Source organism: Oncorhynchus keta, chromosome 10 (assembly GCF_023373465.1).
Source record: "Oncorhynchus keta strain PuntledgeMale-10-30-2019 chromosome 10, Oket_V2, whole genome shotgun sequence".
In the NCBI taxonomy this organism is placed as follows: domain Eukaryota; kingdom Metazoa; phylum Chordata; class Actinopteri; order Salmoniformes; family Salmonidae; genus Oncorhynchus; species Oncorhynchus keta.
Window position 1 is genome coordinate 53,153,945 of NC_068430.1, and position 23,921 is coordinate 53,177,865.

Here is a 23,921-nt window from a genome sequence, read left to right on the forward strand (position 1 = left end):
GTGTCAAGGGGCGATACCATCATCCATTCCTCACTCTCAGCTGGAGATGCAGCACGACAAGCTGCGAGGTGTGATGGCCAAGCAGATCGAGTACGAGACGATGCTGGAGCACGGGAGCGAGGAGCGCTGGAGCAGCAAGAGCTTCCCAGACGTGCTGACGGACTGCAAGCCCCCGACTCCCTCGCAGGAGTTCCAGACGGCCCGCCTCTTCCTGTCGCACTTTGGCTTCCTGTCACTGGAGGCACTCAAGGTACTGGGGAAAGCGATGGGAGGAGGGGGACAGGAGAGGTTTGAAAACAGCCTATGTGGCATCGATATGAGTCAAACAGTTATTCTAGTGGCAAAATTGATTGCAATGTGTAAATAGGATCATTCTGGTCATAAAGTCAGTCTCATCTAAAACTAATTTTGGAAAGTCCATGCTCCACAACAGGTAAACGAAGGTTGGGTTTTGATTTGACGATGTCCATCTGCCCACTAGCATGGGGTGAACAGCTGCGGTGATTGCTCTCTATCCAATAGCATAGACAGTGTGACAGACCTGCTTAGGAGCGCCAACTGTTTACATAATACAACACGTCGCGCAATACTGCACAAAACACCTTAGTTAGATGAACATTTGCGTAACTGAAACATCCTCTGTAAAAACTTCTAAATTAATTACAGATTATCACCAAACAGGTGGAGGGCTAGCCAAAAATGGTACACATATCTGGTGGCAGCAATGTTACAGCAGCAATATTAAGCAGCCAAGAAAAGCCTATTGTATAGCTTGATGAACCAGCCAATGACATTTAACTTGATGTTTCCTGACTTCCAGGAGCCCGGCAACAGTCGCCTACCTCCACACCTGATTGCACTGGACTCTGGGTTGCCGGGCTTCTTTGACGACATGAGCTACCTGGACCTGCTGCCCTGCCGGCCCTGCGACACAGTCTTCCTCTTCTACATGAAGGCCGGCCAGAAGAGCAGCCAGGAGGTGAGAGGTTAAAGAGGAGGGTGTCAACAGGGTTGTGTTCAGTAGGAACGAACAGAAGGAAAAAGGTCAAACTGGTTTTCCATTGTTAAAACGTTTTAACTTTTTGCTACCGTGTGCCCTTATGAACACGGCCCAAGAGTTACGGACCAGTGCAAAAGCCTCGATTGAACTATTTTCATGCCCTGATATTAGTCTACTTTCTCTGAAAATCCTTCTAGACGGTCACGCTAAACTATTCTAAAATGGTTGAAGAAAAAAACAGTTGCCAGAGTCTGGTCTATTGGTGGATCTGCAGACTCCCTCTCTCATTTCGAACCTATTTGTTCATAAAACTAGCTAAATACAACTGCAATTTTGACCAAAAACTTTTACAATCTAAAACCATTTACAGACAATGAAATATTTAATGTTCACGTCTCTGTTAATGGACTGTCTGTCCCTGTGTCCCATGCATAGAATTAGTTAGAGGACTCATCTTTGTACCTGCCCCATTATGGCTTCTGTGAGAGCACAGGCCGTGCCATGAGTTTTATCTCCATTTTAAAGTAGTACATTTTCTTATTCTTTTTTTGTTTGAAAGAAGTTGTAAAGCTAATATTTGTGCTAATAGTCCTGAACAAAAATCTTGTAATTCATTCATTATGGCCACTAGATGGCGGTGATATAGTTTCAAGCCATTTGTGACTCACAACCTGGATTCTGTCTTTTGTAGCAAAATTAGAATTTCTGTTTTTTACATTGGATAAAAGCCGAAACTCAGAACTACAAAATGGTATATCATACACTGTATTTTAGGAACAATGGGAAAGTGATCCTGCTTTGAAAGTTTCTAAACTTGTAAACTCACTTTTGAGAAAATTGTATTTTAGTGTTTTGGTGAGAGAGCTCTTCTTTGTCTCCACCCATTCAGTATCATTCACACCCTCTTAAGCTTTTGCCCCACCCATCTCGCTTTGTTCTTCGAAGCGCTCAGAGCGCACACTTGAAGCTCTGGCCGATGATTTGTTTACCTCTGGATAACATGAAAACAGCCTAACCAGCTCTGTTGGCAACAATTTCATTATGCTTTTCTGCCAACTTTACTGACACCGGCTGTATTCAACGGGTGTTGTACACTTTAGCTTAAGACATGTAGCTAGCTAGCTACCTAGGTAAAATATTAACCAAGCTAGGTAAACAACATGTAAGATCACACACATTACATCACGTTAGCTAACGAGCCAGCCGCTTAAAGTTAGCTAGGGAGCCAGCCAGCTAACCCTAGCTAACAGTACACGTTAGCTCAAGACATGTAGCTAGGTAAACAATTAACCTAGCTAGGTAAACAACGTGGAATATCACACATCGCGAGCCGGCAAGCTAACGTTAGCTAGTTAAACAACAGTGAATAATAACAACATAAGCATATTAAACAAAATACTTTGTAAAAATTAGAAACGTGTTATATCAGAAAATGTAGCTAGCTAGACTATCTTACATCATCACGCATGATGGTCACGAATCCATGCCAAAAATGCCCTTTGTTTGAAGACGTAATCCCGAAACATGTGTTTTCTTTAGCTATCATACTCTAATTCCAAAACTCGATCCTCCAGAAAGTGGAGAGCAACAGCTACATTTTTTTTTTAAATCCACATTTGACAGGATTACCAACACAGACTGAGCTCAAATAGACTCCTCTCTCAGCATGTCCAGCCCACTCATTATCTCAGCCAATCATGGCTAATGGGAAGGTTGGTGACATTTTCTGTGGTTTACCAGCAAGGCTCGTAATTTAAGTTGTTTTCATATTTACAGCATACAATTTTGTTATTAACCTCATAGAACCCCTCATCCGGGATCGTGACTACTGCTCAAGCTCATTACCATAACGCAACGTTAATGATTTCTGAAAATCGCAAATGAAATAAATATGCCTGTTCTCAAGCTTAGCCTTTTCTTAACAACACTGTCATCTCAGATTTTCAAAATATGCTTTTGAACCATAGAAAATCAATAATTTGTGTAAGAGTGTTGCACGCAACATATTCACAAAAACCAGCAAAGCAATCAAATAAAATAATTTACCTTTGAAGAACTTCAGATGTTTCAATGAGGAGACTCTCAGTTACATAGCAGATATCCTGTTCATTTCCTGGTTGCAGTAACATCTTGGTTTTGCCTAAAGCTTGTGTTCTAGGGCACTCACAGTGAAAATCTTTGCAGTTCTGGAAACGTCAGTGTTTTCTTTCCAAAGCTATCAATTCCATGCATAGTCGAGCATCTTTTCGTGACAAAATATCACGCTTAAAACGGGCACGTCTTTTTATCCAAAAATGCAATACTGCCCCTAGAGTCTTAAGAGGATAAGGGACATGAACGTTCACATGTTTAAGAGGCATTTCTGCCAAAAAAACGCATTTTGATTTAAAAAAAATGAAACCTTCAAATGGCGCTCATGTGAAGTCGTGACTTGCGACCTACACCTAGTTTCCTGAAACGGGTCACATTTACAAACCATAGCAACCAATTTGTATAAGACAATGCTCTAATCATTGGCTGATCACTCCCAACCCATAGGAAAATCTGCCCTGTTGATTCTCTCAATGGCAATGTCCATGCAAAAATGGGTTATATCCATGATGAGGCCTCTAACTAACTCTATGGTCCAATGCCAGATCCTGAGAAATGTGGAGTCGAGCGCCAACGTGCAGCATCACTTTCTGGAGTTCCTGATGTCGCTGGGCTGGCCCGTGGAGGTGGGGCAGCACCCGGGCTGGACAGGCAGCGTCTACACTAGCTGGTCCATCAACAACCACAACAACAATGGAGACAGCATCCAACCAGGTGAGGGAGGGAGCGTTATCATGCCAACCTGAGAATATACAGTACCAGTCAAAGGTTTGGACACTTACTCATTCAAGGGTTTTTCTTTATATTTACTATTTTCAAAAATATATATATATATAATAGTGAGACATCAAAACTATGAAATAACACATACGGAATCATGTAGTAACTGAAAAAGTGTTAAACAAATCAAAATCAAACTCGTCAATGTGCATCATGCTAGTTTTCACTCAAATGGCAAAGGACTGGAGCTCCTTGCCTGGAACTCGAGTTGTTATGGGGCAAGCTTGCAGTACTCAAAATGGCGCTGCACATCTTCCAGTAAACAGTCGCTTGCAAACTATGGATTTTGTTGCTAATTGAATGAAGTAAGGCAGTAATGCCACCCCTATTCTGACGCATTTCCTGCCTTAGAGCATAAATACTTGTTTAGGTTCCACCTCCAGGCTCCTTATACAGTACCGGTCAAATGTTTGGACACTTTCCCTACATTGTAGAATAATAGTGAAGACATCAAAACTATGAAATAACACATATGGAATCCATGTAATAATCAAAAAAGTGGTAAACAAATCTAAATTCTATTTTATATTTGGGATTCTTCAAAGTCGCCACCCTTTGCCTTGATGACAGCTTTGCACACTCTTGGCATTCTCTCAACCAGCTTCATGACATTCTTGATGCAGTCAAGACGGGCACAACCAGATGTTATGGCCGCAACCAGTTTGCCTAACTAGCGCAAGTATGGCGCCCTGCTGCTCAAGCTGAGCAGCACCCTCTCTACCATGTCGCGCAGCAAACAATATTTCTTTTTCGCACACGTGTATTTCGACTGTCAGGATATCCGGAAAAATGTAATGAGATTATTTGAATAGTGATAAAAATTTTAAATGCCCAAACCTAGTAGTAAGGGAGTTCCTTTCTGTCCCCACAGATGATACTATCACCCTGGGAGACACGGGCGGGGGCGTGTTCAATGGAGAGAAGCGGGTGCTGTACTACGCCGACGCCCTGACCGAGATCGCCTTTGTCGTTCCCTCGCTCACAGACTCCTCCGGTGGGCCTCATCCCTTTCTCCCATCTTCCTCTATTACTTTCCCTCCTGTACTCCTCATCCATCATCACATCTTATTTTCTCTCCTCCACTCTTCATCTGGATTTTGTTGTTTGGGGGGGAGATCAGCTATGAAACTAGCAGACAGATTAGTCTATAAAATAACATGCATCATTTCTTATCCCCTTTTTTCTTTTTCTTTTTTACTCCTACCACCCCATCCCCTGGTTGGAGGACCTGGTGGAAAACATTCCAATTCAATATATATACACATGAAGCCTTCTATTTCTACTGAACTCCCAAGTGCATCGCCAAATCAACCAATCCCTCTAATCTTAATTCCGTCCCTCAGATGTCCACAGACTAACCCATCTTTCCCAGTATTGCCATTTCACTATTTCCTTTTGCAATACATCCTTCTATATTACTGTGGTGTCTTACGAGGGTCTTGAACCTCTTCATTTGTACTATTTCTATTGAGTTTGCCCTAAAAATAAATAATTTACCGATGAATATAATCATATTTCACATTGATTGATTGTGGTTTTTCAGATCTCCTAACAGTACTGTTTGTAGGTCCATCTGAACACAGACATTATGACTCAACAGCCACTCTGGACCTGACTCCCAAAGCGAGCTACTGAAGGACAGTACCAAAAGAGATGATCTATTGATTCTGTTTCTTCATTGCAGAGTCTGCACAGGGCTGACTGTTTAATCCCCCATGTTTTGAGTGTTATTTTTGTGGGGAGAATTTTACATAAGTTGAAATTAATTTGATTTTCTCTAATTTGATCAAAAATTGTTCTTTTAGAGCTTTATAATTGTATTAGTAAGTCATTGAGCAGGGGTGTATTCATTAGGCACTAAACAGAAGAAAATGGACTCATCTTTTTTTCTGTTGTAAAACATTTAGCCACATTATGCCGTGACTGATGAAGTTGCGTGGGTTCATCTATGTGTGTGTATCTCAAATGTCACCCTATTGCCTATATAGTGCACTACTTTTGACCAAAACCCTGGTTAAAAGTAGTGCACTATCTAGGGAATAGGGTGCCGTTTGGGGCGCAGACTGTTTTCTCACTTGTTTTGTTCCTATAGCTGAGTCATCGGAAAGCAGTTTCCCCACAGTGGATTCTGACTCTCAGATGGAACTGCTACCCAACCTGCTGAAACAGTCCAACCTCACACTGGAGCTCTTCCCCAACCACTCTGACAACGTGGCACCCGCACAGAGGGTAAGACGCACTACAAACCATTATAAGGGACACTTACTTGTTCATTTTCTTTTACATTATTATCATGATCTCCAACCATACCAGTGTCTACATGCAGTGTATTCGGAGCCCTTGACTTTTTACACATTTTGTTACGTTAGCCTTATTCTTAAATGGAATAAATGCATTTTTTCCCTCATCAATCTACACACAATACCCCATAATTAAAAAGCAAAAACTGATTATTTTTTACCTTATTTACGTAAGTATTCAGAACCTTTGCTATGAGACTCAAAATTGAGCTGAGGTGCATTTTGTTTCCATTGATCATCCTTGAGATGTTTCTACAACTTGATTGGCATCCACCTGTGGTAAATTCAATTGGTTGGACATGATTTGGAATGGCAAACACCTGTCTATATAAGTCCCACAGTTGACTATGCATGTCAGAGCAAAAACCAAGCCATGAGATTTAGATGCACTATTGTAAAGTGGCTGTTCCACTGGATGTCATAAGGTGAATGCACCAATTTGTAAGTCGCTCTGGATAAGAGCGTCTGCTAAATGACTTAAATGTAAATGTAAATGAGTTCGCAGGAATGGTAAACAACAAACATGCTCTGTTTCATTGAAACATGGCTCTCTCGGGATATGCTGTCAGATTTGATACAGCCACATGGATTCTTTGTACGTCGCACCGACAGGAATAAACATCTCTCCAGGAAGAAGGAGGGGGGGGGGTGTATGTTTCATGATTAACGTCTCATGGTGTAATTGTAACAACATAAAGGAACTCAAGTCCTTTTGTTCACCTGACCTAGAATTCCTCAATCAAATGCGACCGTATTATCTCCCAAGAGAATTCTTCTCAGTTATTGTCACAGCCGTGTATAACCCCCCTCAACCAATACCACGATGGCCCTCAAGGAACTTCACTGGACTTTATGCAAACTGGAAACCATATATCCTGAGGCTGCATTTATTGTAGCTGGGGATTTTAACAAAGCAAATTTGAGAACAAGGCTACCTAAATTCTATCAGCATATTGACTGTAGTACTCGTGCTGGCAAAACTCCACTGCTACTCTAACTTTTGCGAATCATCCAAGGCCATCTCCCGCCCTCCTTTTGGCAAATCTGACCACGACTCCATTTTTCTCCTCCCCTCCTATAGGCAGAAACTCAAACAGGATGTACCCGTGTTAAGAACTATTCAACGCTGGTCTGACCAATCGGATCCACGCTTCAAGATTGTTTTGATCACGCGGACTGGGACATGTTCCGGGTAGACTCAGAATAATATTGACTTGTACACTGATTCGGTAAATTAGTTTATAAAGAAGTGCATAGGAGATGTACCCACTATGACTATTAAAACCTACCCTAACCAGAAACCGTGGATAGATGGCGGCATTTGCGCAAAAGTGACCGCGCGAACCACCACATTTAACCATGGAAAGGTAACTGGGATTATGGCCGAATACAAACAGTGTAGTTATTCCCTCCGCAAGGAAATCAAACCAGTGAAATGCCAGTACAGGGACAAGGTGGAATCACAATTCAACGACTCAGACACAAGATGTATGTGGCAGGGTCTACAGACAATCACAGACAACAACAAAAAAACAGCCACATCACGGACAACGACGTCTTGCTTCCAGACAAACTAAATTTGCCCACTTTGAGGATAATACAGTGCCACCGACACAGCCTGCTACCAAGGACTGTGGGCTCTCCTTCTCCATGATTGACGTGAGTAAGAGATTTAAACATGTTAACTCTCGCAAGGCTGCCGGCCCAGACGGCATCCCTAGCCACGTCCACAGAGCAAGCTCAGACCAGCTGGCTGGTGTGTTTACGGACATATTCAATCTCTCCCTATCCCAGTCTGCTGTCCCCACATGCGTCAAGATGGCCACCATTGTTCCTGTACCCAAGAAGGCAAAGGTAATTAAACTAAATGACTATCGCCCCGTAGCACTCACTTCTGGTATCATGAAGTGCTTTGAGAGACTAGTCAAGGATCATATCACCTCCACCTTACCTATCACCCTAGACCCACTTCAATTTGCTTACCACCCCAATAGGTTCACAGACAATGCAATCGCCATAACACTGCACACTGCCCTATCCCATCTGGACAAGAGGAACACCTATGTAAGAGTGCTGTTGACTATAGCTCAGCATTCAACACCATAGTACCCTTCAAACTCATCATTACGCTAGAGGTCCTGGGTCTCAACCCCGCCCTGTGCAATTGGGTCCTGGACTTCCTGGCAGGCCGCCCCCAGGTGGTGAAGGTAGGAAACACCATCTCCACCCCACTGATCCTCAACACTGGGGCCCCACAAGGGTGCATGCTCATTCCCCTCCTGTACTCCCTGTTCACCCATGATTCCGTGGCCATGCATGCCTCCAACTCAATCAAGTTTGCAGTCGACACAACAGTAGTAGGCTTGATTACCAACAACGACGAGACCGCCTACAGGGAGGAGGTGAGGGCAGTCGGAGTGTGGTGTCAGCAAAACAACCTCACTCAACGTCAACAAAACAAAGGAGATGATCGTGTACTTAAGGAAACAGCAGAGGGAGCAACCCCCTATCCACATCGACGGGACAGCAGTGGAGAAGGTGGAACATTTTAAGTTCCTCGGCATACATATCACGGACAAACTGAAATGGTCCACCGACACAGACAGTGTGGTGAAGAAGGCAAAACAGCGCCTCTTCAACCTCAGGAGGCTGAAGACATGTCTTGTCACCTGAAACCCTCACAAACTTTTACAGATGCACAATTGAGAGCATCCTGTCGGGCTGCATCACCGCCTGGTACGGCAACTGCACCGCCCACAACCGCAAGGCTCTACAGAGAGTGGTGCGGTCTGCACAACACATCACCGGGGGCAAACTACCTGCCCTCCAGGACACCAACAGCCTTCACAGGAAGGTCAAAAAGATCATCAAGGACAACAACCACCCGAGCCACTGCCTGTTCACCCCGCTTACCATCCAGAAGGTGAGGTCAATACAGGTGCATCAAAGATGGGACCGAGAGACAGAATCTGTTTTTCAGTCTCAAGGCCGTCAGACTGTTAAACAGCCATCACTAACACAGAGAGGCTGCTGCTTACATCGACTTGAAATCATTGGCCACTTTAATAAATGGATCACTAGTCACTTTATTAATGCCACTTTAATAATGTTTACATATCCTGCATGGCTCATCTCATATGTGTATATACTTTATTTTATACCATCTATTGCATCTTGCCTATGCCGCTTAGTCATTGTTCATCCATATATTTATATGTATATGTGACCCGATTCAGGGAACTAGGCGTATGTCGCAAGTCACAACTTCACTGGAGAGCCTTTTGAACATACTTTTTTTATTTTTATGAAAATGCGTTTTTTGGCAGAAATGCCTTCTCGAACATGTGAACTTTCATGTGACTTAATATCAAACGTATGTCATCTGTAAATACGAATACAATTGTTAAATTACAAGCCTAGTTGGTTTAGCCACAGAGAAAGACTGCAACCTTCCAGCTAGCCTTGATTGGCTGAGATAATGAGTGGACTGGACATGCAGAGAGGTGAGTTTGGATTGGTCTGCGGTGTTGCATCTTGTGTCGATAAAATGATCTGCTCGTAATGATTAGATACTCCTTTCTACTGCAGTTTTTTTTTAAATAAACTTTCGCTGTGGAGAACTGCAAATATTTTGCTACTGCTCTCAATAACATTTCTGCCCTGAATTTATCAGGCGCTATCAACAAAGGAAAAACAGTGGGAAAAAGTTGTGATGGACTAATTTATGGATGATGATCGTGCCATGCAATGCTGACTCTCTCTGAAAATAACATATTTTGAAATCAGCGGAACACAATGGGCCAAACCAGCTGTGCAAACTAAACGGGAACAACACCGGGTGTCTTTTAAAAGGGGTTACAGTCTGCCTTGAACCTTTCATCCATGTATACAGGTAAGAATCTAGCTATAGCTTCAGAGATTATACATTTCTAATTTTTTCAGAAAGTTGTTTTCATTGCAAGCTAAAGCTTGCTGTTAGCTAGCCAGCTGGAGTTCGATGGCTGGCTTGTTAACCAAACAACGTTAGGTTCAATGTTAGTTAACTTTGGCTTGCAATCCGTTTGTATTGCTTGTAACGTTACTCTATGGATTGGTATTATAGTTAATTTTTTTGCTTGCTAACGCCATCGCTCATCCATATATTTATATGTACATATTCTTATTCATCCCTGTTATATTTGCGTCAATTTGTTTGTATAAGGTAGTTGTTTGTGTGTATTTGTTAGATTACTTGTTAGATTTTACTGCATAGTCGGAGCTAGAAGCACAAGCATTTCGCTACACTCGCATTAACATCTGCATGTGGCCAACAAAATTTGATTTGATTTTGAAGACCCCCGCTTGTTGTTAGCTAGCTAATGTTAGCAGAGGTTAGGTGGCTGGATTGCTATCTAACATTAGCTTATGTGTATGAGGTGTGTGTAACGTTAGTGATTTCTCAGAATGCCATTTCGCATTGCTAGTTATGGCCTAATGTTAGCTAGCTAACTATCTAACATTGAACCTATTGGTTAACTTTAGCTAACTATGACAATCGGTTTGTATTGCCAGTTAAAGCTTGCTGTTAGCTAGCCAGCTGACGTTAGATGGCAGGCTAGCTACAGTAGCTAACATTACCTGTATGAACTGTGTGTAGTGATGTTATCGCAGAATGCCATTTCGCATCTATTGTATAATTATGCTAAAATATTTGTATCTGGAATTTGTCTTTCAGCATCAATCAGTAGAACCGGCCTGACTAATCCGCCAGCCAGTCATCAAAAAGAGAGCTGGCCCAGGCAAGCAAAGACTGCAGCGCAGTCATCAACTACATGCACCATTTCTTCACTAACTACAGAGATGAAAAAACTCATGTGGACCTGAATTGTGATAACTGCAGTGGCCAAAACAAGAACAAGTTTGTGATCTGGTATTGTGCCTGGTGGACCATGCACAAGCTCCACCACAATCTGGACATTCACTTCCTCATCACAGGCCACACCAAGTGTGCTCCTGACAGGTGCTTCGGCCTCATCAAGCAGTGATTCAGAAAGACCAGAGTGAACACTTTGTCTGAGATTGCTGCTGTTGTGAAGGACAGCACTGTGACAGGGGTCAACATCCCACAGCTGGTTGGACTGGAGGATAATATGGTGCTGGTGGAAAGCTATGGCTGACTCTGTACTGCCACAGATCAAGCAGTACCAGCACTTCAGGTGAAAATATTTTCAGTGCATTGTATGAGGTTATTATTCTTATATAAACTTGGGAGGTGAATTGATGTTGTGCAAGGTTGTAATGTCTTTGATTTGTTGTTGTTACAGCTTTGATGCTCTGGAGCCTTGGTGTTGTTCACGCCAAGGAGCGTTCGCACTCAGTTGGGACCAGGTTTTAGCTGCTGAGCAACTCTGACATCCCATAGATGGCATGCCTATGCAAGCACCACCTAGACTGGACACAGCGAGACAAACTTATATTTTTGAGAAGATCGGGGTGTCTTGCGACGGACCAGTCATCAGCACTATCTGCAGTGCCTCTATTCAAATGACTCTCTCCTAACACACACGGCATACGTTGCTGCTACAATTGTTGGGGTTTATCCTGCTGCTCAGCCACTTTACCCCCGTGTGTGTGTGTGTGTGTGTGTGTGTGTGTGTGTGTGTGTGTGTGTGTGTGTGTGTGTGTGTGTGTGTGTGTGTGTGTGTGTGTGTATAACTACCTCGTCTATCATTGATATCATTATTGATAATGTTCTTGCACATCCTGTATATTTGATATATATTGACACTTTCTGATATTGCTACTATGCAAGTAACCATTTGGCTGTACCATTTACAGCTGCAGTAGAGACCATCCACTTAGCAAGACTTAGCAAAATATTGATATATATAAAATTAATATTTATGTGTGGTCGTAACATGATTTTGTGACATACCACAACAATATCATGTGACCGTATCAAGTGTCCAGCACATAAATACATGGCGCATGCATGTTTATGTACTGTACATGTGCAAAATAAATAAACATATGTGCAATACTGTGATAAGTGCACGTGTAACAGTATATGCAAATGTTCTGGTGTGAAGGCATTTGGGCAGTGGTGTAAAGTACTTAAGTAGTACTTTGAAGTATTTTTATTTAAGTAATTTGTGGTATCTGTACATTATTTATATTTACTATATTATATACTTTTATTATATACTTTTATATTTACTATATTATATACTTTATTTATATTTACTATATTCGTAAAGAAAAAATGTACTTTTTACTCCATACATTTTCCTTGACTCCCAAAACTACTTGTTGCATTTTGACAGGAAAATGGTCCAATTCACACTTATCAAGAGAACATCCCTGATCATCACTACTGCCTCTGATCTGGCGGACTCATTAAACACAAATGCTTTGCTTGTAAATTTTGTCTGAGTGTTGGAGTGTGCCCCTGGCTATCCATCAAAAAAATAAAAAATAATTGTGTCGTCTGGTTTGCTTAATATAAGGAACTAGAAATGGTTTATATTTTCACTTTTGATACTTAAGTACATTGTGCTCCTGGCTATCCGTCAATAAAAAAAATATATAGTAAAAAAAAAATACAATTGTGCCGTCTGTTTTAATCTAAGGAATTTTAAATGACTCACTTTTACTCAAGTATGACAATTTTGTACTTTTTCCACCACTGGATCTGGCTGGGGGTTATAGCATTTCTTTCAGATGACCCATCCATTTAGACAAGTGTATCTGGGTAAATGTCATCTAATATTTATAAAATATTTTTATCTGGACACTTTCTGTTTACTTGGAATTTTTATAGGCTACTACCACTGTCTTCATTTTTACTACATTACTCACTGTTTTGCACATGACCTCATGTGAATCCTTAAAGAGATGGGGGGGCTGGCTTAAGAGGGTGTGAACAATGGGTGTAGACAAAGGAGAGCTCTCTTGTAGGTACCAAAACATTCAAAGGTCATTTTCTCAAAAGTGACTTTACAAGTGTATCAACTTTCAAAGTATACTTTCCCATTGTTCCTCAAAAATGCTGTGTATGATATACCATTTTGTAGTTCTGAGTCTTTCTACTTTTATCAAATGTAAAAAAAAAAAATGCTGCACTGTCGTAACTACATGCACAAGCATTTCGCTACACTCGCAATAACATCTGCTAACCATGTGTATGTGACCAATAAAATGTGATTTTAATTGCTTCTTTCTAACCTAAAGCATCGCTGATTAAAGCGCAGTTATAGATCGGTTATTATAAACTGCGTGTTTCGAGCCCTGAATGCTGATTGGCTGAAAGCTGTGGTATATCACACCATATACCACAGGTGTGTGAGAACATTTAATTTTACAATTCGAATTCATTTATAATAGCAATAAGGCACCTTGTGGTATATGGCCAATATACCACGGCTAAGGGCTGTATCCAGGCACTCCGCATTGCGTTGTGCATAAGAACATAACACCCCCCTTATTGCTTAAATATATTTGGGATATTTTTTTTCCCCCTCAAATTTTTAAAGTTAATTAGGGGTGTGCGTTTTGCAATTTTTTTCCCTCAGAGTCCTACGGTGAAGTCTAAGAAGATGCCTCCCGGCAGGACCATCCCTCCAATGGGACCAGAGACCAAAGTACTGGTGGTCTGGGTGGAGCGCTACGATGATATCGGTAGGCTAACCTCCTCCTGCGTCCCGCTGAAACTGACCTCTATTGGCAGCCATTTTGGTTCTTTATCAAAATTATTGGATACAGTTGAGTCTATTCTATAGAACTATTTTATATATTTTATTGAGAAGTATTTGATAAAAGAATGTCATTATTTCTGGTAATTACTGACTTCAGTTCATCTTAATAGATTTTGTGCACCTAATAAGTTTTAACCGCAGTGTATGTTGAATTCTTGTATTGTAGAGAACTTTCCCCTGGCTGACCTGCTGGTAGAGACAAGCACTGGAGTGGAAACCACGGCCAACAGTAGCACCTCAACAAGGTACTACAGGCTCCCATCCATCACTACTCAACACAGACGATGTCTGACATTTTTTCCAGCTGTGAAGTCCTTGCTTCCTCCTCCTTCTGTTCCTCGCCTCCCTCTCAAATCTCATTGGGAAAAAAGGTCAAGGGAGGGACCATTGGATCGTCAAGGATATGACAGCTAGAAACTTTTTGAGACATACTTAAGAGTTGAGTCGATAGAGAATTGAACTGAGAAAGCAGTTGCTACAACAATTATGGAACATTGCAGATTTGAGGGATTCTCAATCAGTCAAACAAAAAAAAGAGTTCTGAATTTATTTTTAGCAAGCGAGGGTGACAATGATAAGGACAAAACACCTAGAAATATACGTATCCTCTTCTGACATGCTAGGTAGATGCCAAGTATATACCACCACCAAGACCAGTCAGTGCAAGGTGTCGTGATGTGGGCTCAGCATGGTGGCGGGGGGACCAACGGGGTCAGACGAGTACTAGTGTTTATGTTGCAGAGACAGGGCAGTGTAGGTCAGGGGACCTTGCCAGGTCAGCATATAGAACAGGAGACATGCGCAAGGTGTCGAACTAGAGGCCGTACAGAACCAAAGCCTAGCTAATGTGGATGGTGGCTGACCACAGAAGGCAGGATGGTAAGAGGTGCTCATATAGCGCCTCTGCGGCGGGGACAGTGTCTCATATCTGCTCTGCTCCACCTTTCTTCTCTCCCTCGTCTTCCTATCTGCCTCTCTCTCCCTATTTCTCAAATCAATTTTATGTCATATGCGCCGAATACAACAGGTGTAGACTTTACTGTGAAACGCTTGCTTATGAGCACTTTCCCAACAATGCAGAGTTAAAAAGTAAGACACTTTAGCAAAAAATGGAAATAGTAACACAATAAAATAACAATAACGAGACTATATACTCGGAGTACCTACCGGTATTGAGTCATGGTGAAGGGGTACGAGGTAAATTGAGGTGATATGTACATGTATGTTGGTATAAAAGTGACTAGCCAATCAGGATCGATAATAAACGGAGTAGTAGCAGTGTATGTGAAAGTGTGTGTTTTGGAGTGTAATATGTGTAAGTGGCGTCCATTGAGTGTGCATAGAGCCGTTGCAAGAGAGGCAAATTAATTTCTACCTCTCTATGCCTGTCCAACCCTCTTCCTCCTTCACCCCCCCCTTCCTCAGACCCAACACGTCCGGTCAAGATGTGCAGGTGATCTTCATCCACCCTCTGAAGACGGGCCTGTTCCGGATCCGCCTGCATGGGGCCCTGGGAAAGTTCAGCATGGTCGTCCCCCTGGTGGATGGCATGGTAGTCAGCAGGAGGTCACTAGGTGAGGAGTGAGGAGGTGTTTTGGGGCAGGAGGTGTGTGTAAAGGTAGGGGAAGGGTGAAAGGTGTGTGTGAGCTATCACAGTGACTTTTGACTAGTACAACTGTGTGTGTGTGCGTGCGAGAACAAATTGCCAGTGTCTGCAAGAGATGCTGCACTCTTCAACAGTGATGTCTGACATACAGTATCACTGTTGAAGAATTATGAGAGTTATGCCAGAGACAGAGAGATTGCTACCAGGCAGTGATCTTAGAGACCCCAGTCCCCGCTTCTCTTCTTCACACATGCCAAATGTGGGTGTGAGTCATCCCAGATGCCTAGCATCAGGCCTAGCTCCACCACGTCTCTCTCCAAGTCGGTGCTGAGCCATCGGTCACCTCTCTCCCTCTCTTCTATTACCTCTTTTCTCTCGCTCTGAGTTCCTGGTGAGGCAGACTGTAATAATATATGCTGTTTAGCAGATGCTTTTATCCAAAGCGACTTAGTCATGTGTGCATATATATGGGTAGTCCCGGGAAACCAACCCACTATCCTGGCTCTGCAAGCACCACAATCAACGGTGTGTGTATCTTTCTCCCACTCTCTCCCTCCCACTCCCCCCACTCTCTCCCTTCCCTCTCACTCTCTCCCTTCCCTCTCACTCTCTCCCTCCCCCCTCACTCACTCTCTCCCTCCCCTTCACTCACTCTCTCCCTCAACCCTCTCACTAACTCTCCCTCACCCATCACCCTCCCCCCCATCACTCTCTGCCCCTCCCTCCCTCCCACCTCTCACTCTTTTCCTCCCTCCCACCTCTGTCTCAGGGTTCCTGGTAAGGCAGACGGTGATCAACGCTTGCCGGCGGAAGCGGCTGGAGAGTGACTCGTACAACCCTCCACACGTGCGTCGGAAACAGAAGATCGCCGAGGTGGTGAACCGCTACCGCAACAAGCAGCTGGAGCCCGAGTTCTATACCGCGCTCTTCCAGGAGGTCGGCGTGAGCAGCCTCGACCGTGACCCCACCCCCGATGAACTTTGAACTTTCACCTCCCTCTCCACAAGGACTGCAAAGATTCTTTATATTTATAAAATGTTTCTCTTCTTCTTTACTTTGTTATTTATATTATCAGCACTTGGTGGCCACGTTCCAAGTCGACAATTTAGTTTCTCCCCACCCCGCGCTGCAACACTGCTCATCTGCAACTTACTCTAGTTCTACCCAAGCCTTGTAGGACTCTTTGATGGTGTCTGGTTGTGGCACTAACCTCACCTGGCTGCGAGGCGTCAGGCTTGGGCAAAGGAAGCACCTTTAGCTGTGAGGAGAGGGTATATGCTTAAACAACTGACTATAAACTTGTGACACGGCATGTGGCAAAGTGATTGCTGTCGGCGCTCAATTCAAAATGGCTTCCACTCTGTGGCTGTGACTAGTTCCCACAGCCGTCTCACTGTGGTTTTTCAAGTCCGATTCTTCTGTTTGCTTTTCTATGAAATGCATCAGTCTGTCCATTTCCCATATTTAACAGTTTTTTTGTTTATTATGTTGGTCTGGAATGGAAAGGAGAGGTCAAAACATCCAACTTTTTCATTGACGAAACAACGACACTACAAAAACTAATATTGACAAAACTCAAATCTCACTTCAGTAAATTGTCATTTTTTACTTTTGGTTCTCTCTTCCCACATACATAATTGTACCAGTTAGCGAAAATGTATAGTTCTGCTTTTACTTTAAATCTCAGGTAGTTTGAGCTTTTTATATTCATCGGTATCTGGGTTGTTTTCTTTAGGCACGAAAATGAAAAAATATGGGAAAAAAATAGGGAGAGACTAGCGGAACTTGTATGTTTTTCCATTGCAAACCATTTTGCTACTGTTCCCTAATGAATGCGACCTTGGTAATGTACTCAATGCACTCCCAACCAACTGTGACTAGGGTCGGGTTTCAATAATGGACTTTTTTGGCATAGAGAAAATACGCCACATCCTACGCCACTACTTTATCTGCTTGAATAAAATACAAAATAGTAGCTAGCAAGTTGAAGATCACAGAGGTCATTTTTAATGAGTGCATTTCGCAAATGGCTAGTTTGCATCAACTACCTTAATTGAAACCCCTCCAAAGGTGTTGCCTGCCAACTGGTTTTGAATTGCAACATTCTGGCATGTCTGTCTCGTCATTTTTTGGGAGTCCCTAGATATGGTTTATTTTACTTATCGACGTAAGTACAGTAGTTCTTCTATCCCAAAATATTCCGGAATTTAAAACCAGACCCTAGTCACTGTGTCGCCACGGGTCGGGTTTTGGAGACTAACAAACTGACCTTGTTTTGGGCTTTTAGTGCACTCTAAAACGTGTGGCATTTCACATTCACTGAAGCTGATGGTCGTCTCGATATGGGAACTTCAGGAAGTCAAAATCACTGATGGATTCTACTTTTTTTTGGTATGGATTTGAAAATGAAATCCTTTATAGGTTTGTTTCTTCCCGTGTCAGATAAAAATGCAAAATATGTATACATATAAAATACATTTTGATTGGTGATATAAAAGGTGAGTTTCAGTTGATTGTTTGTTATTCACAGTTGGAAATATGATCTTGGTTGATTGAAAAAAATGATTTGTCACGAGCACTGTGTTTATAACATCCCATTCCAGATGTGATACTTCAGAAGCTGATTACATACCGCCATTTTATGTCTATAATATTTCCATGCCAATATGTCCAGCCTAGAACCAAATTCAGAGCATTAAGTCACTAATGTGTAGCTGCAGAGGTTGTACTCATCTTTTTTAGTGTCTTTATTTGTGCTCGACTTCGAGGCAACATAACTTATCGCTATTAAGGGCTGAAACGTCAGTTTTATCAAGTTATTTTTGCAATGTTCTGTTAAGGGTTGGACGGATGCAACTGACGCCCTGTTCACTACTGTGTATGCCACTGGATCTGTCCTAGACACAGATTTTATACATTGAACAAAAATATAAACTCAACATGCAACAATTATAAGATATTACTTAGTTACAGTTCATATAAGGAAATCAGTTAATTTAAATACATTCATTAGGCCCTAATCTATGGATTTCACATGACTGTGAATACAGATATGCAGCGGTTGGTCACATATACAGTGCATTCAGACCCCTTGACTTTTTCCACATTTTGTTACGTTACAGCCTTCTCCTACAATGGATTAAATTGTTTTTCCCTCATTAATCTACACACAATACCCCATATTGACAAAGCAATAAGTGTTTTTGCAGCCATGAGTCTTCTTGGGTATGACTCTACAAGCTTGGCACACCTGTTTTTGGGGAGTTTCTCCCATTCTTCTCTGCAACTCCTCTCAAGCTCTTTCAGGTTGATTGGGGAGCATTGCTTCACAGCTATTTTCAGGTCTCTCCAGAGATGTTAGATCGGGTTCAAGTCTGGGCTCTGGCTGGGCCACTCAAGGACATTCAGAGACTTGTCCCGAAACCATTCCTGTGTTGTCTTGGCTGTGGGCTTAGGGTTCTTGTCCTGTTTGAAGGTGAACGTTCACCCCAGTTTGAGGTCCTGAGTGCTCTGGAGCAGGTTTTCATCAAGGATCTCTGTACTTTGCTCCGTTCATCCTTCCCTCAATCCAGACTAGTCTCCCAGTCCCTGCCATTGAAAAACAGCCCACAGCATGATGTTGTCACCACCATGCTTCACCGTAGGGATGGTGCCAGGCCTCATTCCGGCCAAAGAGTGCAATCGTGGTTTTATCAGACCAGAGAATCTTGTTAGGTACCTTTTGGCAAACTCCAAGCGGGCTGTCATGTTCCTTTTTCTGAGGAGTGGCTTCCGTCTGGCCACTCCACCGTAAAGGCCTGATTGGTGGAGTGCTGCAGAGATGGTTCTACCATCTCCACAGAGGAACTCTGGAGCTCTGTCAGAGTGACCATTGGTCACCTCCCTGACCAAGGCCCTTCTCCCCCGATTGCTCAGTTTGACCGTGCGGCCAGCTCTAGGAAGAGTCTTGGTGATAACAAACGTCTTCCATTGAAGAAAGATGAAGGCCACTGTGTTCTTGGGGACCTTCAATGCAGCAGAAATGTTTTGGTACACTTCTCCAGATCTGTGCCTCGACACAATCCTGTCTTGGAGCTCTACGGACAATTCCTTCGACCTCATGACTTAGTTTTTGCTCTGACATGCACTGTCAACTGTAGGACCTTATATAGACAGGAGTGTGCCTTTTCCAAATCAAGGTCAATCAATTGAATTTACCACATGTGGACTCCAATCAAATTGTAGAAACATCTCAAGGATGATCAATGGAAACAGGATGAACCGGAGCTCAATTGAGTCTCATAGCAAAGGGTCTGAATACTTATGTAAATAGGGTATGGATCAGAAAACCAGTCAGTATCTGGTGTGACCACCATTTGCATCATGCAGTGCAACACAACTCCTTTGCTTAGATTTGATCAGGCTGTTGATTGTGGCCTGTGGAATGTTGTTCTACTCTTCAATGGAAGTTGCTGGATATAGGTTGGAACTGGAACACGCTGTCATACACGTTGATCCAGTGCATCCCAAACATGCTCAATGGGTGATATGTTGGGTGAGTGCAGGCCATGGACGAACTGGAAATGTTTTTAGATTGTGTACAGATCCTTGCGACATGGGGCCGTGCATCATTCTGAAATATGAATGGCACAACAATGGGCCTCAGTATCTCTTCACAGTACCTCTGTGCATTCAAATTGCCATCGATAAAATGCATTGTGTTCATTGTCTGTAGCATATCCCTGCCCATACCATGACCCCACCGCCGCCAGGGGTCACTCTGTTCACAACGTTGACATCAGCAAACCGCTCTCCCACACAACGCCATATATGCTGTCTGCCATCTGCCCGGTAAAGTAACCGGGATTAATCTGTGAAAAGTACACTTCTCCAGCGTGCCAGTGGCCATCGAAGGTGAGCATTTGCCCACTGAAGTCGTTTACGATGCCGAATTAAAGTCGGGTCAAGACCCTGGTGAGGACAACGAGCACGCAACGCAGTTCAGCTTCCCTGAGATGGTATCTGAGAGTTTGTGCAGCCCAGATCCTGGTCTGGTGTGGTTACACGTGGTCTGTGGTTGTGAGGCCGGTTGGACGTAATAATTCTCTAAAACAAGGTTGGAAGCGGCTTATGGTAGAGAAATTAACATTCAATTCTCTGGTAAAAGCTCTGGTTGACATTCCTGCAACTTTACATGTTGCGTTTAGATTTTTGTTCAGTATAAATCTTTTTTTATTATATGTAAAATAACGAGATCTTTTGCATGATATTTGTGGTGATCCACTGTGACATTTGGATCTTCTGAAAATAAGATTTCCTCCACTTTCGTTCCATAGATCACTGATTGTGTTACATTTAATTTGAAAAGATTTACATGTTCTTTACTGTTAAAGGAAAAGCTCGATCGTACTACAGACTGACCAATTTAAAGACTTACTGTATCTGGGGAAGCTAAAAGCTCATTTGAGTTATGTTTTTCCCCCAGAATAATATTAGTCATTTTTTTAGGTTATTTGCTTTTTGTCCTGTGTTTTTATGAGGATCAAGAGGGGGAAAAAATACAAGAATGTAAATTCAGTAAAATGTTAGCCCAGTCCCAGATCTGTTTGTGCTGTATTAATTCCAACATAAGAATTTGTGCTTTCCAGCACAAACAGATCTGCGACCAGGCTAGTAAAATGTCCCATAAGGCATAAATTCTGGTGTCAATTTCCTAGTGTCAAGTTTTTAAAATCTGGAATGTCCACTCTATTGCTGATCAAATGGCTTCAATTAATATCAATTATCAAATTAATCGATACTCTAGCCAGCTATTGTGCTCTGCAAAAATTCTACCAACTCGATGGAGCCACATGGAACGGAACTAGATTTTTCCCGTTCTTCGTAAACGTCTAATTTGTTCTGTAAATATTGAAGTTATCAACTTGAATAAAGTTGGAAGATATGTACATACTGAGCGCGTGAAGTACTTTTCAGTCGTCTGTCCCTCCATTACGAAAGGCACAAAAACTGCTTGTTTGTATTTATGGCGTTTTATTATGTGTCCATAAGAAACACATTGGATATTGAATGTAACACAATGTAACGAATAAAGATTTTAATTAACTTTTTATGCTGTGTGGTTCTCTTCTTACACAGTTGAAGTTAGAATAGTCTGTTTCTATCACTTTTTATGTATGATCAAACTTTAAATAAACAGAACGGGATGAGCAGAAAACAGACAATGATGAACTCATGTTATTTCATACCTTTCTGTGTGGCCTCAGCCTGAGAGTTGACCGACCACGCTTAAACACATTTTTTACCTTTCCAAAACGAATAATTGTGTTTCACCTGAACTGCCCTATTCAGACTTAGTGGTAGTCACGCCCATAAAAAATGTAATTATAGTAATTGTTATACATAGTCACATGGGGCTATATGTTCTCATATGAATAGTCCAATAAAAGCGTAGGCCAGTTGGAATTTATGTTCATCTCCCATTCCAAATAAAGATAGGAATTATAAACCCGTATGCAAAAACTAGGGTGAGAGAGTCCTGATCTTGATCCTGGGTCAGTTTTGCATTTTCCCACTAAGGATTAAGGTTAGTAATGCTAGAGAAAAGCTGATCCTAGGGGAAACGTTACCCCTTAGGCAACAATCTATCTTTGTGTGACTGGAGCCAATGGGGGGCAGCAGAGAATCAAGTTGTATTGGTCATGCTTTGTAAACAACATTGAAATGCTTACTTTTGGTCCTTTTACAACACTTCAAGATAGAAATACAAATTAGAAATAGTGAGATGAGGAATAAATACACAGTTAATAAAAACGAGTAAAAATAACATGGCTACAGTGCTTTCTGAAAGTATTCAGACCCCTTGACTAACAGTTTGTTACTTCAAACATTTTTCATTTAACCTTTGTTTAACTAGGCAAGTCAGTTAAGAACATTGTTTTTTTCACAATGACGGCCAAACCTTCCCCTAACCCGGACGACGCTGGGCCAATTGTGCGCCGCCCTATGGGACTTCCGATCACAGCTGGTTGTGATACAGTCCGGAATCGAACCAGGGTCTGTAGTGACGCCTAGCACTGAGAGGCAGTTCCTTAGACCGCCACGCCATTCAGGAGCAGTCTTATTCTAAAATTGATTAAATTATGTTTTTTCCTCATCAATCTACACACTACCCTATCATGACAAAATGAAAACAGGTTTTTAGACATTTTTGCAAATGTATTGAAAATACAAAACAGAAACCTTATTTACATAAGTATTCAGACATTTTGCAATGAGGGTGTATCCTGTTTCCATTGATTATCCTTCAGATGTTCTACAACTTGATTGGAGTCATCCTGTGGTAAACACACCTGTCTATATAAGGTCCCACAGTTGACAGTACATGTCAGAACAAAAACTAAGCCATAAGGTCGAAGGAATTGTCTGTCGAGCTCCGAGACAGGATTGTGTCAAGGCACAGATCTGGGGAAGGGTTCCAAAAAAAATCTGCAGCATTGAAGGTCCCCAAGAACACAGTGGCCTCCATCAATCTTAAATGGAAGAAGTTTGGAACAACCAACACTCTTCCTAGAGCTGGCCACCCGGGGCAAACTCGGCAACAAAAAATAGCTTGCATTGAGAGTTTCAAGTTCCTTAGTGTCCACATCACCAACAAACTATCATGGTCCAAACACACCAAGAGAGTCGTGAAGAGGACACCACAACCTCTTTTCCCCTCAGGAGACTGAAAATATTTTAAATGGTCACCCAGATCCTCAAAAAGTTATACTGCTGCACCATCGAGAGCATCCGGTTGCATCACCGGCATCCGACCGTAAGGCGCTACAGAGGGTAATGCGTACAATTAATCAAATGGCCATCAGGACCATTTACATTGCCCCCCAACTACTCGCTGTTTATCACTTTACCCCTACCTACATGTACAAATGACCTTTACTAACCTGTACACCCGCACATGTACCAGTACCCCCTGTATAAAGCCTAATTTTTGTTTTTTTATTGTTTACTTTGTATTATTTTTTACTTTAGTTTATTTACAAAATATTTTCTTAACTCCATTTCTTGATCTGCATTGTTGGCTACAGGCTGTTGTATTCGGTCAATGTGACAAATAAAATGTTATTTGAAAAGTCTATTCAATAGACATGTATAAAAGCAACAGATTCCATTAATAAGAAGGGGCTAGAAGCGTCTTATATGGTGAGCTACCGAGTGGCTAGGACAGGCAAGCCCCATACATTGTGAAGGACTTAATTCTTCCTGCTGCCGCAGATATGGCTGGGAAATGGCAAAAAAAAAACTCCACAGACAATATCTTCATCAAACACTTCACGACGCATCAGTGACATGACAGGAGATGTTTTGAAACAATTACTGCTTCAGCTGGATGAGTCAACAGACGTGGCGGGCCTGGCACAGCTCCTGGTATA

At 42.3% G+C, this 23,921-nt stretch overlaps 1 protein-coding gene across 1 annotated transcript in view; it reads left to right on the forward strand.

The window, feature by feature from the left end:
* Positions 1-21,599, forward strand: part of LOC118388950 (ral GTPase-activating protein subunit beta) — an 84,285-nt gene extending 62,686 nt beyond the window's left edge. The window contains 9 exon segments of the mRNA XM_052527267.1: positions 41-250; positions 821-979; positions 3,637-3,805; positions 4,743-4,865; positions 5,964-6,100; positions 13,722-13,827; positions 14,071-14,149; positions 15,330-15,478; positions 16,280-21,599. Coding sequence (XP_052383227.1) covers positions 41-250; positions 821-979; positions 3,637-3,805; positions 4,743-4,865; positions 5,964-6,100; positions 13,722-13,827; positions 14,071-14,149; positions 15,330-15,478; positions 16,280-16,494 — 1,347 coding nt within the window. The 3' untranslated portion in view covers positions 16,495-21,599.
* The last annotated feature ends 2,322 nt before the right edge of the window (positions 21,600-23,921 follow it).